A 14,430-nucleotide genomic window follows, 5' to 3' on the forward strand; every position below is an offset into this window, starting at 1 on the left:
AAAAACTTTATTATTATTATTTAAATATATTTTTATGGTGTTGTTATAGATGGTATTATATTTACTGGTATATTATTTGTTGTTAAAATGGTTGTTGTATTTGTTGTATTTGTTGTTGAGCTATTTTGATTTTGATTATTTTGATTATTATTATTATGATTTGTAGAGATTATATTTTTACCAGTTCCATCAATCAATTTAATTTGTATTTTTAAGTGTTTATCTTTAATATTGATTTTTGCATTCTTTTTCATACGATTGTTGGATATGATGACGGCATACTGATTTTCATCAACCTTTTTAACAACAGATACATAACAATAGTCTCCATCTATATAACGTTCGGTTGATTTGTTTGCATCGAGTTTAAATACTTGATCATGTGTATCGACTTTTGTAGCAAACTCTACGCCCGCTCCCAACGAAGCTCCAGCAATCGAAGGTGAAAGATTCAAATTTGCTTGTTTCATTTGTGATAGATTCACATCGATATGTATAAATACATAGATACCATCATCTTTGGTTGTATTATTAAATGTTACTTTATGTTCTCCTCCTTTTTCTATTGTTGGTGTTTCTGGTACTATAATATAGAGTAAGAGAGATAGATTAGTTAGAGTCTGAAGACATTTATCTATTTATAGAGTTTCATCAATCTTGATTGATTCATACCTACAGCTGGTGGACCTCCTCCTCCTCCTTTTGATGATGATGATCCCATGGTGGTCTTCTAATTGTTACTTTATATATATATATATAAATTTGTATATTACTAACACTACTTCTTCTTGATTGACAATCAATAAAACAAACAAACAATCAATGATGGATGGTTTATCGAAATCAAAACAACCAATTTGGTTAAAAAATATCTCCTCATTGATATTTAAAATTCTCATCCAACAAACAAACAAACAAATAAATAAATAAAATTATAATATCTCTTTTTGAGAGATAACAACACATACACTGATAAACCACAACAACAAAATAAAGGTTGATTTGAAAGTGTGTGTAATAAACTAACACTCAAATCCCATAAACAAAAATCACTCAAAAATTCAAACAACTTCATCAAAATTAGCCAATTATGCATTAAGTGACCTTTTTTTTTTGAATGAGAGTTGCTGTCAAACAGATAATTTTTTTTTTTAATTTTTGAAAATCTGATGCTGCACATCAACTAATTTTAACCACACACCCCATTTTCATCAACCATCACAGTACCCCTCCCTCCCTCTTTTAGATATTTCACAGTTTTTTTTTTAAAATCAAAAAAAAAACATCAAATTAAAAAGATTGATCAATCGAACAAAATTGTAGAATAAGCACCAACCAACCACTATATATCTATCATATATTTATAGTAATAGCAACAAACCCATAATACAATGTATACATACCCATTTGGTATAAATTAAATATAAATATATAGAAAAAAAAAGAGAAGACAAACATGTCAGGAACTCAAAATAAAGTATTAGGGAAAAGATCAAAAAATTCAAGTATGTATAAATTTGGAAAATAAATAAACGATGGAAAATATTAATTAATTATTTTTGTTTTTGTTTTGTAGATGTACCAGAATTAGAAGTAGTAGCATTGGGTAATAGAAAGAAACCAGTTCCATTGATAAATACTAGTAATTTAAGTAGTGCTGGTAAATTGATGGAATATGATGAAAAGATAAATACTCCTTCTTCTGGATCAAATACACCCGACTCTATACTAAAGAAACAAAAGGTTGGTGATGTTGTTGTTCAACCACCTATCTTTGGTGGTGGTGGTGGTACAACTGTTCCTCCACCTTTATTGGTTCCATCATTACAACAGGCTAGTAGTAGTCCATCACCGAATCATTCATCTCAACAACAACAACAATCTCAACAACCACCATCAATACCAATAAGAACCCCACCAATACCACCACACCTATTACAACAACAAATTCAACAAAGACAAAATAACCATAATAATAATAATAATAATAATCACAATCATAATCAAAATAATCAAAATAATAATCATAATCATGATATGGATTCATCATCATCATTAATTGAACTAATTCAATCAATTGAAAATGAAAAAGATGGAGTTAAAGCAACAAAGATTGTAAAGTCAATATTGGTAGCAATGAAATCACATTTGTTGACTAGTAGTATACCTTCGTCACATTTGTTTAGTGGTGATGCCGACAAATCACCCTATGTATTGTTTTTGCAAATGGTCAAACGCAACACATCCATCTTTCAAATACCAGATGTTTTGGACATGCTCCTTGGACTGTATAGACGCGATCCAACTCAAATGGCACAACCACAGGCAAAAAAGAATATTCTGGTCCAGGTGTTTGCAAGTGTTGTCTTGTTTGCCGCCTATGAACATGTGCCAGACTGGCCTGCCACCTTTTTCTACATCTATTCAGACGATGCTATTGGTGATCGTCTTTGGGTTGATGATATCAATTGTAAACCATTTTGTCAATCCATTCAATCATCTTTACCAAATAGACAATCAAACCAAAGTAATCAACAACAAACTAGTCAACCAACTACAACAACAACATCATTTAAACCATCACCTCCACCAGTATTACCAACTATTCCAAACAATTCGAATAATACAAATACAAATACAAATAATAATAATAATATGGTAGATTCAGATGAAGAGATTGAAGAAGAGATTATATCATCATCGACAACTGTAATGATTCAATCTTCAACACCAACATCAACGTCATCAGTTCCAAGATCAAAATTTCAACATTGTCATTTGGAAATTGTAAGATATATTATACAAACTATTAAATCATTCAATGCTGCATTTAATCCTCGTGGATTACTTAGGTTATTGTTATTGACCGTTGGATTTAAAGAGTCACGTGCAGAGGGTGCACAACTCATCGAGCAACTATTGACCAACCAAAATGTATTCAGGGCGGCCAAAGAATACTTGCAGGCATTGTTACACAATTGTTGTGAGAATTCACCAGAGGATATTAGGGCTGTGCAAATCTTGATGCGTGTTCAAGTACATAGCAGCGTGTCGACTGATATCATCCCAACACTACTCGGAAACAACAGTGCCTATGCAAGCATTGCACTGAGACAAGCTGTCGAGTTGGAGCTGGAAATGCCAGGTACGGGAGCCGGTGCAGGTGCCAAAGGTGCCAGTGCGGCAAGTACAGTGGGTGGCAAGTCCCGTCTATCCATTATATTCAAGCATATGTTACCGTTGCGTGCCGAAGAAGAGTTGGCATCGATCATTAAAGAATTGTGTGTTCGTGAAGACTATGCCGTCAAAGTAGTGTCGAGAATGATCATTCGAAAGATTATCAAACAATTTCCAGCCATCAATATGCCACATTTCTGTAACCAGTTGACCGACATCTCCAAAGATGAGCAGTATCTTGGTCGTGATCCAATGGTCAAAGAAAGATGGGCTCATAATCTAGTACATGCAATGTGTCAAGTATTATTACTCATTCCATCAACAACTATTCCTGGATCACAAACCACCAATCCCAATACCACCAACACACCTACCCCAAATCAAGCAGCAGCAACAACAACAACTCAACAAACTGAACGTGACATGTCAATCATTCGATCACAAATATCAACCATCACAGACACCACAACAACCTGGTGTGCCAATTTATTTAATCTATTTATATCATCACCAACTGATATTATTGATATGATTAAACGTATATTATTTTTAGAACCAATTAATACTTATGTATGTTATTAAAAAAAAAAAAACAAATCAAACAAACAAAAATATTAATTTTAATATTTCTATTTTCTATTTCCATTTAGTTTCCAACAACAATAACAATAATTGATTCAGATAGAGTATCATATAGAATATTATCAAATGAAATTCAAATACAAGAGAATGTAATTAATAATATATTGTCGATATCCAAAGAAAATAGAGTCGATAAAAAGGGGATATTGGAATTATTGGATTTATTGCTGCGTCGGTCTATTATTGTCAATATCAAGTTTGGTGTTGGTGTACAGTTTAGTAGTGCCAATGTTGGTGGTGATGTGTTGGTATTGTCAGAGATTGGTGCTATTGGCCAGGTGCGTGTGTCCAATGCTCAGCTATTCTGGCAGGCTGTCATTATAGTCTGCTTTATCGTTTGTTTGAGCCCTTCTACTGTCGGAAAGGTGTTTTGGCAGGCCTGTCCAACCATCCGTACCGTTCTCGAGATGATTGTCACCCGGCTATGGAGATTCCCTCCCTACGCAGCCAAGTCCATCTCGCCTGCTCAAATCCAGGCTCTTGACCAAGCTGCACATGCCAAGGAACAAGAGATCTTGGCCGTGTTGGCTGAACACCAACAATCTACCGGTGGACCCATCATCATACTCGATATCCCCGGATGTGCAAGACAACCACCCAACGAAGTAGTAGAGCGTCTCGTACGACTAGACAATGATCTTCACATGTCCTATCTGCTCTGTCAAAGTAGACAACCAGACTTCTTGCTTGAAATTATGGCCTCTCAAGAGAGCAGAACTTCTTTGCAATGGTTGGTACAAATCATTCATACTGACCCTCGCACACTCGATATTCTACCACCCATGTGTCTTGCTGAAGTACTTTTAATGGCCGACCACTCATCAGTTGCACCCATAGCAGCCAAGATTGTCAATCGTATAGGTACACTCATTACCAATAGCGCCACATCGACACTTGAATTTATTAAATTCTTTTTCACCAATCTTTCATCTCCATCTCATCAAATACGTCATTCTACTCGTGTTGCTATTGCTTCTTTACCTCATCTAAAGTCTCCAGCAACAACTACAACAACAACAACGACAATGACAAATATGTTTGGTATTGATTTGATTGGATCGATTGGTCGTATACCAACTCAATTACCTTGGTTTGATCAAGTTGCTGATACCATCTATCACGCACTTTTGAAAGCACTGTTGGTCGAGACTGACACATTGGCCATTCGATCACACCTCCAATACCTCTATGACTATAGTCTCAAATCAAACAATCAACAACAATCTTCCCTATCCCTTCACATTGCCAAAATCATTATCAATCGTAAAATCATCTCTCGATTCCTTTTAAACGACCCAATTACAAAACCAATCATTCTTGATTTATTTGCTATTTCTTCTCAACTTTATCATGATCAAGAAGAAGTAAATGAAAAGGATGAAAAGGATGAAAAAGTAAAAGAAGAAGATGAGGAAATGGAACAAGAGGAAAAGGTGACAATTACAAAAAAGGATGGAAAAATAATTAATATTCCAAAAATATTGATTGATGCTATTATTTATTCAATTTGTAATGTTGGTGATAGTAGTGGTAGTAGTAGTGGTAGTGGTGACAGTGTTGGTAGTGGTGACAGTATTGATAGTCAAGAGAAATCAATTAAAAGAATAACAACCAATTTATTGGAATCAAACAAATCGTATAGTCAAAAGATACTGTATAGTCAAGATGTTGTAATGGAAGCTCTTCAATCAAATAATCAAGTGTTGGTTGACATGGCAATTGAACAATTAGATGAATCAACATTGATCAACTATAGTTTAGACTCTCTTACCATATCAAGTAAAGCTCGTCAATCAATTAAATTAATTACAAACAACAGTAAATCTGAGAGAAAAGGTTTAAATGGTGATGAACCAAAAAAGAAAAAGAAATCATCAATATTATCAACTTTTGGAAATTCAATCAAACAACAAGAACAGCAACAAGACATTGAATTAATCAAGGAAAAGAAATCAATTAATCAACCATCAACAACAACAACAAAGACAAGTGTAGTTGGTCAACATGTCTCATCTTCATCCTCCTCATCAAGAACAAATCATTTAAATCTAAAAGAAATCATTAGAGATACACCAATAGATTTATTAGAAGAAATATTGGGTAAATTATTTGGAAATCTATTCTTCACTAACAGAGTTGGAGGAGTTGGATCATCATCATCGACGGTACCAGTTTTAAACAATTTGATTCAATCATTGATAGAATCAATTGAAAATCTACCAAATGATCATCCATCGATTGGATTGTTATTGGATTGGTTGTCAGTGTTGGTCAATCAGATGCAACCTGATCAATCGATTGTACTTGTATATAATTTGATGTTTGGTCTCCCACGCAGACCATTTTCAACCTTTCTACTATCCCATTTTATCCATAAATCATCTTGGAGTACTCTATCTGCTTTTGTTCAATATCTATTACGCGACAATAATAACTATAACAAAGAGGATTCATTGTCAGATCAACAATCAATCCTAACATTTATCAACGCCTATCATTGTCATCCAAGGTCAAGTGCACCCTACTATTCCGCCAATCCATCACAGTTGGTTGACTCGTTGCTTTACCACTTTACAACCTCTTCCATTTGTCTGTTTGCCAATCATATTGCCAAAGCTCAACAACAAACTAGTTTGTGTCCATCATCATCATCATCACCACCAACCATCAAACGTAGTATAGTACTATTAACATCGGCTGCTCATATTTCCCCAAACCATCTATCAACTCTTGTTCATTACCTTTGGCAAAGAAATAACTGTTCATCAGCTAGTAATAGTAATAGTAATAGTAATATCCTACTACAATTGTATTATAGTTTTCCAAGTACAATTAAATCATTATTACCAGAATATTCACCACCAATCATGATGATCAATAACAATAACAACAACAACGATGTCAATAATAATAATAATAATGTAAACATGCCAACCACACAATTAGATATACCTATACATAGAGTGATATTAAAGATCTATGAACCAGAACAACGTAGAGATGCATTTATACTATTTCAAAAGCTTGCCTATGATCATCCAGAGTTGATCACCATTCATCTGCCATCAGTGTTGGCTCTATTTGCAGGACGTAGTTATATTGCATTGGACCAATTCATCATCAAACGCTATCATATTCTCTATTGCGACATACTAGATATTATCAATCTCCTCGGACACTGTGTATTCTCTAGTCCCCATCTAGACCAAATCGTCCAAGAATACTTTTTATTCCTATCCAATGTCCGTATACACGTCGATGAATTAATTGCCCTAGTCTGTAAATTTATGGAATTTCTACCAACCTATCAAAAATTTAAAATTGATAATGATATCATCATCAAAAATATTGATCATCTAGAGTATGTATAAAAATCATAAATAACAACAACATTATCATTATAACAAAGTACTAATATTTTCTTTCCAATTTCTATTTTAGATTAATATCAAATATTTATCCAATATCAAAACAATCATTTATTAAAATTCAACTTAATATTTGTTGTTTTCATGTATTAGATACTAATATTCCAAATATTAATAATCAACAACAACAACAACAAAATACAAATAATAATAATTGGTTAATTCAACATCAATTACAATTAAATCAAGATATTGAAAAATTGAAAATAGATTTACAAGAACAAATCAATGTTGGACAACAAGAAAGATATATTATCAAATTGGTTGATGATATTTGTAGGATGAAAAGAACGATTCCAGGGATATCTGGGTTGTTGGCAGATACATTCCTAGATGTTTTGGCACAATTGATCAACTGTAATCGTGACAGAGTACGACTGTCAGCCTATACATTGCTGAGAGAACTGTTATTGAGTTCTCCCACCAAATCGATATCTGATAGAATCGTTCAATATTATTCGGCCACATTCTATAGTCCCAACGCCGATGTCATCAAATCAGCACTCTGCCACGCCGGTACCATGTTATTATTTGCCAATCACAGTCAAACTAAACTAATCCAAAGAATGCTTCATCACGCTGGCAAAGAATCATTACCTGAAATTAGACGTTTAATCTTACCATTTATTAAAATTTATTGTTAACTCTATCAAACAAATAAATAAATAAATTCTGTAAAAATAATTGTAATAAACCAAACCAAATCAAATATAATCCATTTCATACTATACCATAGTACTATACTATACTACTATATCTACATACTTTATTCTCAAGATTAATACTATAATACTATTATTATTTTAAATAGTATATTATTATTAAATTCTCTTTCATTCATTTTTCTCACCAAACAACAAAAAGTTTGGATGATGGGCTGATTTGATAGTTTACAATGATCAACTCGATTTTATCACGATCAATAAATAGAACAGTTATTACTACTATCTCTAGATTAAATACATCATCATATCTATCATCATCATCATATTCAACAAGTTATTACTCTTACTCTAATACTACTACTACAACAACAAATATAATTAAAAGAACAATGTCAACTTCAAATACAAATAATAATAATAATAATAATAAAGGATGTTGTGATCCAGAAGCAAGGAAACCACAACCACAACAAGGAGGAGGAAAGAAGAAAGGTGAAAAGAAAGTAACACCACCTTCAAAATATGTTGTATTTACACCTGCTGTTATCGATATGCCAGATGATGCTAAATACATTGATTCTCATTGTCATGTAGTATGTATATAGAATCAGTATATATCTTTGTTTGTCTAATCTAATTATGTTTATACTTTTGGTTTTTAATAGGATCAAACATTACAAAGATTAAACAAGATGTTACCAGACTTTCCACAATTTGTAAAGGATAACTATCCACCACAATTTGAGGCGTGTGTACAAGTATGTTGTGATCCAGTGTCGATGGAATATACCGACTTTTTAGTTCAATATCCACAGATTTATGCTGCCTATGGTGTACATCCACACAATGCCAAAGACTACACTGACACTGTAGAGAGCAAGTTGATTGAACGTATGAGTCATCCCAAGACTGTTGCATGGGGTGAAATGGGATTAGACTATTACTACAAGAATTCTACACACGATCAACAGAAAATAGCATTCCGTCGTCAGTTGGGTGTGGCTGTGCCATTGGGTAAACCATTGGTCATCCATTCACGTGATGCCGAAGAAGACACAATTGCCATACTCAAAGAGTTGGTGCCAAAGGACTACAAGATTCATATTCACTGTCTCACATCATCCAATCAACCCTATATCCTCCAACTACTAGAACACTTTTCAAATCTATGTATTGGGTTCACTGGATGTATCACATTCAAATCTAGTGATCCTATCCGTGACTCTTTGGCAATCATTCCATTGGATCGTCTTTTATTAGAGACCGATGCACCCTACATGACTCCAGAACCATTCCGTGGTCAAATAGCTCACTCCGGTCATATCCCACATGTTGCCAATCTTATCGCTCAAATTAAAGGTACTTCAGTCGAAGCTGTTTTAAAACAATGTCGTGAAAATACTAAAAAGATTTATGGTATCTAAAATAATATAATAAACAAAAGAAGAATGAACCATTACAAAGTTTGTATACGATTGATTATAACAAAAAAAAAAAAGAGAGAGAGATTAGGAATACTTCCTTTATATCTCCCTCTCTCAATACATATCTTATTATTGATTTATTCGAATGATCCATTATTTGACATCCATGTATGTAGCCATATTAAACTTTTAAAAAATATACAAATTATCCATCCCTCCCTATACGATCGGTCTCGTATACGAGTATAGAACTCCATTATTTAATTGAATCCAATTGATTTTGTACAAAATGTAAACCATCCAACATTGTATTAATAGTTTGTTTGTTTAATTCAAATATAACAGTCTTTGTCTTCTTTTCATCTACTGATGATGGGTCATTGATTTTTTGTGAATCCTCAACCTGAATGAATGAATCAATCAATGAATGTGTAAGTACTTGAAACATATGTGTGATAGCTGATATTCTTATGATGAAACAATAACAAACCTCAATCTTGAATAATACAGTTGGTACAGCCATTCTATTCATTACATCTGATGATGTCTTTACATCCATTCTCCAATCAGTATCTATCATTCTTGGTAATGAACATGTTGCTGTTGATGCTGTCAATGGTGGTGATGATGTATTTGTATTTGACATTGATAGTATAGTTATATATAATATAATAAATATCCTCTTCTTATGAATGATTTTAATATTACTATTTGTGTTTGTAATGATTGATGATTCGGTCATAAAAAGGTCAAACTTTGTAGTTTTTAATCATCAATTTTTCAACTAACCTTTCATCCACACTCCAGTCTCTGTTGATCATCACTTATTTATTTATTTCTTTAATTAAATAGAAAGTAGTAGTAATAGTTTAACAAAAAACATGTCAAAGGAACAACAACAACCTTTAGACATTCTATTTAAAGAATTGGATGAAGCAATCCAAGAACAACAATACAAGAAAGCTATTCGTGTTTGTAATAAAGGTAAAACATAGACAAAAAGAATATATAAGAGCCTTATGAACGTACTTACTAACTCTCTGTCTCTCTCTTATCTTTTATTAGTATTATCACAAAGTGTAAATGATGTTGAAGCAACACAATGTAAAGTACTTTGTTATATGTATTTAGGTAGTTTCCAAGATGCAGTTGATACCATCAACAAATCAGGACCATTAAAAGATAGTTTTGTATTTGAAAAGGCATATTGTCTTTACAGCAGTGCAAAGTATACAGATGCTTTAAAGGAAACAACTTCAATTCAATCAAAACCAAACAATGTTTTAGAATTGGAAGCTCAAATTGTAAGAGAGAAAAGATAAAAGAAAGAAAGAAAATATTTATTAATACTTAATATTTCTATTTAGTATTATAAACTTGAAAACTATGAAAAGACAATTGAAATTTATGAACAATTGTTATCACAATCTGGTTATTCACAATCATCTGAATTGATTACCAATCTTTGTGCAGTTTATATTGATGCTGGTAAATTCAAGGAATGTCAAGACCTACTTGCCAAACATAAATCAATCATGACCAAGACCTATGAACTTGCTTACAATTCTGCTTGTCTTTTACTTTCAAGAAATGATATTAAAGCTGCTGAAACTCAATTAAAATTGGCTAAAAGTAAGAAAGAGAAAGAGAAAGAGAGAAAACAAACCATTGATTAATTGATTTTATTAATTTCCATTCCTTTTTATTTTCTTTTAGAAATATGTATTGATACATTAACAAAAGATGGATATGAACAAGAAGATATTGATGAAGAATTATCAGCAATTCATGTTCAATTGGGTTATTGTCAACAGATGAATGGTCAATTAGAGAGTGCACTTGAAAGTTATCAAAATGTACTTGGAAAGAGTTATGGTGACAGTGCATCGATTGTTGCTCAAAACAATGTAATCTCTGTCAATGGTCGTAATGAACAAAAGACAAAGAGTGAGTTGCTCGAACAACTCAAGGGTGTATTTGCCGAATCATCTGAATCCAAACTCAACTCTTCACAGAAAAAGGCTGTCAATCTCAACCACTGCATCCTCTTGCTCCATTTGAAAAAGGTATCACAATGCGAGGAATTGGTAAAGTCACTCAAGACCAAGAACAAGGACAGCGCCAACTTTAAGGAATACGTTGAAGATCTCGACCTCATTGTCGCATTCCTCTTGATGCGTGAAAAGAAATGGAGAGAAGCCGAAGAAATCCTCAAGAAATACAAGTCACTCAAGGCTCAATTAACTCTTGCTCAACTTCATCTCACTGAAGGTCATCCAGAAAAGACCCTAACTGTTTTACAATCTTTAGACTCTTCAACAAAGACCAAACCAGGTATCATTGCTACTTGTTTTGCTCTCTATGAAAAATTAGGTGATTATGAAAAGGCAATCTCTAGTTTAGATATTCAAATTAATAATTTAGAATCAAAGGTAAACAAACAAAACAAACAAACAAAAAAAGGAATAGAATGTTAACAAACCATTTATATTTTTTACGTTTGTTTAGAATAACAAGGATGAAAAAGAAATTGATTCTTTTGTGGATTTATTAAAATTAAGTGCCAATTTAAAGATGAAACATCAAAAATACAAGGATGCAGCAGAGACTTATGAAAAGATTCTAAAGGTTAATCCAAACGATTTGTTTGCTTTGCCATCATACATTATTGCCACCTCTCACTATGACCCAACACTCTCTCAGAAATATCAAGGCAAGTTGCCAATCATCAAGCTTACCAACAGCAGTGTCGACGTTGACAAGATCGAGACATTGGGTTTGTCCTATGGCAAGGAAAAGAAGGTCGCCCCCAAGGCTGTCGCCGAGGTACTCAAGAGCAGAAAGGCCAGAGACGCCGCCGCTGCAGCTGCTGCCCTCACCAAAAAGAAACCAAGATTCTTGCCCAAAAACTATGACCCTGCTCGTGCCCCAGACCCCGAGAGATGGTTGCCAAAATGGCAACGTGCCAAAAACAAACGTATGGCTGCTGCCAACAAGGGCAAAAACAGCAATACCAACGCCAACCTCATGCGTGGATCTCAAGGTGTCACCACCAATTCATCGGCAACCAATCAATACAATGTTGCTGAAAAGATTAGTAAAGCTGCTGCCGCTGCTGCCACCAGTACTAGTACCACCTCTACCACTAGTACAACTACCAATACTGCATCTGCTCAAAAGGTATCAGATACCAAACCAAAAAATATTACTAAAAAGAAAAATAATAAAAAGAAATAAATAAATAAATTATTAATTTATTTTCTTTGTCCAACTTGATCAAGTTGGAAGTTCGAAAAAGTTTGTTTTTTTTGTTTTCCTTTTTTTTTAATTTTTGTTGATGAGCTTTGGTGCACGAACGGGATGTGATAGAAAAATTTGAAGTAACATCATACTCTTTTAGGTCGTTAAGAAAAAGACAAAGGTAGATAAATTAAACAACAACAAACCAATAGTAATAATATAACGACGACAATACACATGTATTTGTGTGTAACACACCTTAAACACTACCACACACACCCCCACCAACAAAACAAAACAACAAAATGCTAGCGAGCGATATACTAGTAGAATGTACATAATAATACACTTCACCGTATTATTATAAGAAATCATGAATCGATTATTATTCGTGTTGTAGCAAGACAACAAAGTTCAACAACAACAAGTAATTTGTATTATATATATTATTATTCGCTTTTTGCACAGCAAAACTCTTTATAAAGTAATATTATAGTTCTATAGAACAAAGAAAAAAAAGGTCGAGTGAACAAACACAATTCCAATTGGTGACCAATCAAACTCTCGACTCGAAAAAAAATAGTAGAGAAAACATTAGGAATTGATAATACATTGTAGAGGAGAGAGGCAAGGTTACAAAACACAGCAGCAGACGACAGTTTAGTTTAGTTTAATTTAGTTTAGTTAATTACATCTTTTCAAAACAAAAAGTACCTTAACCTTTACTTTTTAAATTTGTTGTTCATTTTGTTTAATCTTTTTTGTTTATAAATAGAATATAGAGAAATCAAATTATTAAATAACTTACTTACTTTTCAATTTTTATAGAGTAGAAAATGCCCAAGAATAAAGGAAAAGGAGGAAAGAATCGTAGAAGAGGAAAGAACGAGAACGAGCAAAAGAGAGAACTCCAATTCAAGGAGGACGGTCAAGAATATGCTCAAGTATTGAAGATGTTGGGTAATGGACGTATCGAAGCTCAATGTTTTGACGGTCCAAAGCGTCTTTGTCACATTAGTGGTCGTTTGAGAAAGAAGGAATGGATCAACTGTGGTGATATCATCCTCCTCCAACTCAGAGATTACCAAGAAGAAAAGGCCGATGTTATCATGCGTTATACCATCGACGAAGCTCGTAGTCTCAAGACCCTCGGTGAATTGCCAGAGACTGCTCGTATCAATGAAAATGATACCTTTGATGATGATAACAATGATATTCCATTCGAATTCGTTGCTGATGACAATATTGGTAAGAAACAAACAAAAAAAAAAACACAGGCATATGGATAATTAATTTATGTATTAACCTTCTTTTTATTTAATTAATTATTTTAGATATCGATGCTTTGTAAACATTGGAGAGACATATTAAATCAAGATTATCCAATTTCAAATCGAATCATTTTTTTTTTCTATCTTAAAATATATATATTTGTTAAATATAAATCAATCATATATAAACCAACCAACCAAACCAAACCCCACTCACCAACCAACCAAACCATTTGACCAAACAAAGATCAATTGTTCGAAATCATTGAGCTTTGAGATATGCTCCCTTTCCTCACCCTCACGTTTTTTTGTAAAACATCTTTTAAAATAAAACCCATACAGCTATTTAAAAATCAATATCATATATATATCTAGATTCCCCCATTCAATTTCCACTTTGATCGATTTGATAATTGATCAACTTGTCTTTAAACCAAAATAGTGTATTATTTCCAAATTCCCACTTACACTTTCACGTGATTCTCGATGATTTCTTGAGTCTGCCCAAAAAAAATGATTAAACTCAGAAAATTTTCTTGGCAAGAAATTTTGAATACATACGTACAATTTTAATTCTACTTTA

At 33.1% G+C, this 14,430-nt stretch overlaps 5 protein-coding genes across 5 annotated transcripts; 3 read left to right on the forward strand and 2 right to left on the reverse strand.

Annotated features, from left to right (window-relative positions):
• Nucleotides 1-32: 32 nt before the first annotated feature.
• On the reverse strand, nt 33-721 carry DFA_00853 (uncharacterized protein; the record flags this gene model as incomplete). Its single annotated transcript, XM_004358777.1, has 2 exons — nt 33-583; nt 673-721. The coding sequence occupies 2 exons, from the start codon at nt 719-721 to the stop codon at nt 33-35; spliced, it is 600 nt and encodes a 199-aa protein (XP_004358834.1).
• Nucleotides 722-1,456: 735 nt separating this feature from the next.
• On the forward strand, nt 1,457-7,891 carry ints1 (integrator complex subunit 1; the record flags this gene model as incomplete). The annotated part of the gene is made up of 6 exons (XM_004358778.1): nt 1,457-1,505; nt 1,577-3,747; nt 3,828-3,908; nt 4,017-7,180; nt 7,261-7,523; nt 7,581-7,891. 6 exons carry the CDS (start codon nt 1,457-1,459, stop codon nt 7,889-7,891), a joined length of 6,039 nt encoding a protein of 2,012 aa, XP_004358835.1.
• Nucleotides 7,892-8,142: 251 nt separating this feature from the next.
• DFA_00855 (uncharacterized protein) lies at nt 8,143-9,336 on the forward strand (the record flags this gene model as incomplete). Its single annotated transcript, XM_004358779.1, has 2 exons — nt 8,143-8,505; nt 8,578-9,336. 2 exons carry the CDS (start codon nt 8,143-8,145, stop codon nt 9,334-9,336), a joined length of 1,122 nt encoding a protein of 373 aa, XP_004358836.1.
• A 137-nt stretch (nt 9,337-9,473) lies between these two features.
• On the reverse strand, nt 9,474-9,982 carry DFA_00856 (uncharacterized protein; the record flags this gene model as incomplete). Its single annotated transcript, XM_004358780.1, has 2 exons — nt 9,474-9,522; nt 9,642-9,982. 2 exons carry the CDS (start codon nt 9,980-9,982, stop codon nt 9,474-9,476), a joined length of 390 nt encoding a protein of 129 aa, XP_004358837.1.
• A 235-nt stretch (nt 9,983-10,217) lies between these two features.
• srp72 (signal recognition particle 72 kDa subunit) lies at nt 10,218-13,927 on the forward strand (the record flags this gene model as incomplete). The annotated part of the gene is made up of 8 exons (XM_004358781.1): nt 10,218-10,320; nt 10,402-10,640; nt 10,704-10,968; nt 11,053-11,768; nt 11,845-12,516; nt 12,737-12,757; nt 13,410-13,824; nt 13,911-13,927. The coding sequence occupies 8 exons, from the start codon at nt 10,218-10,220 to the stop codon at nt 13,925-13,927; spliced, it is 2,448 nt and encodes an 815-aa protein (XP_004358838.1).
• Between the last annotated feature and the right edge of the window lie 503 nt (nt 13,928-14,430).

This window comes from Cavenderia fasciculata (genome assembly GCF_000203815.1).
Source record: "Cavenderia fasciculata unplaced genomic scaffold Scf_Dfasci-F-a-25c12.r2-5, whole genome shotgun sequence".
Classification (NCBI taxonomy): domain Eukaryota; phylum Evosea; class Eumycetozoa; order Acytosteliales; family Cavenderiaceae; genus Cavenderia; species Cavenderia fasciculata.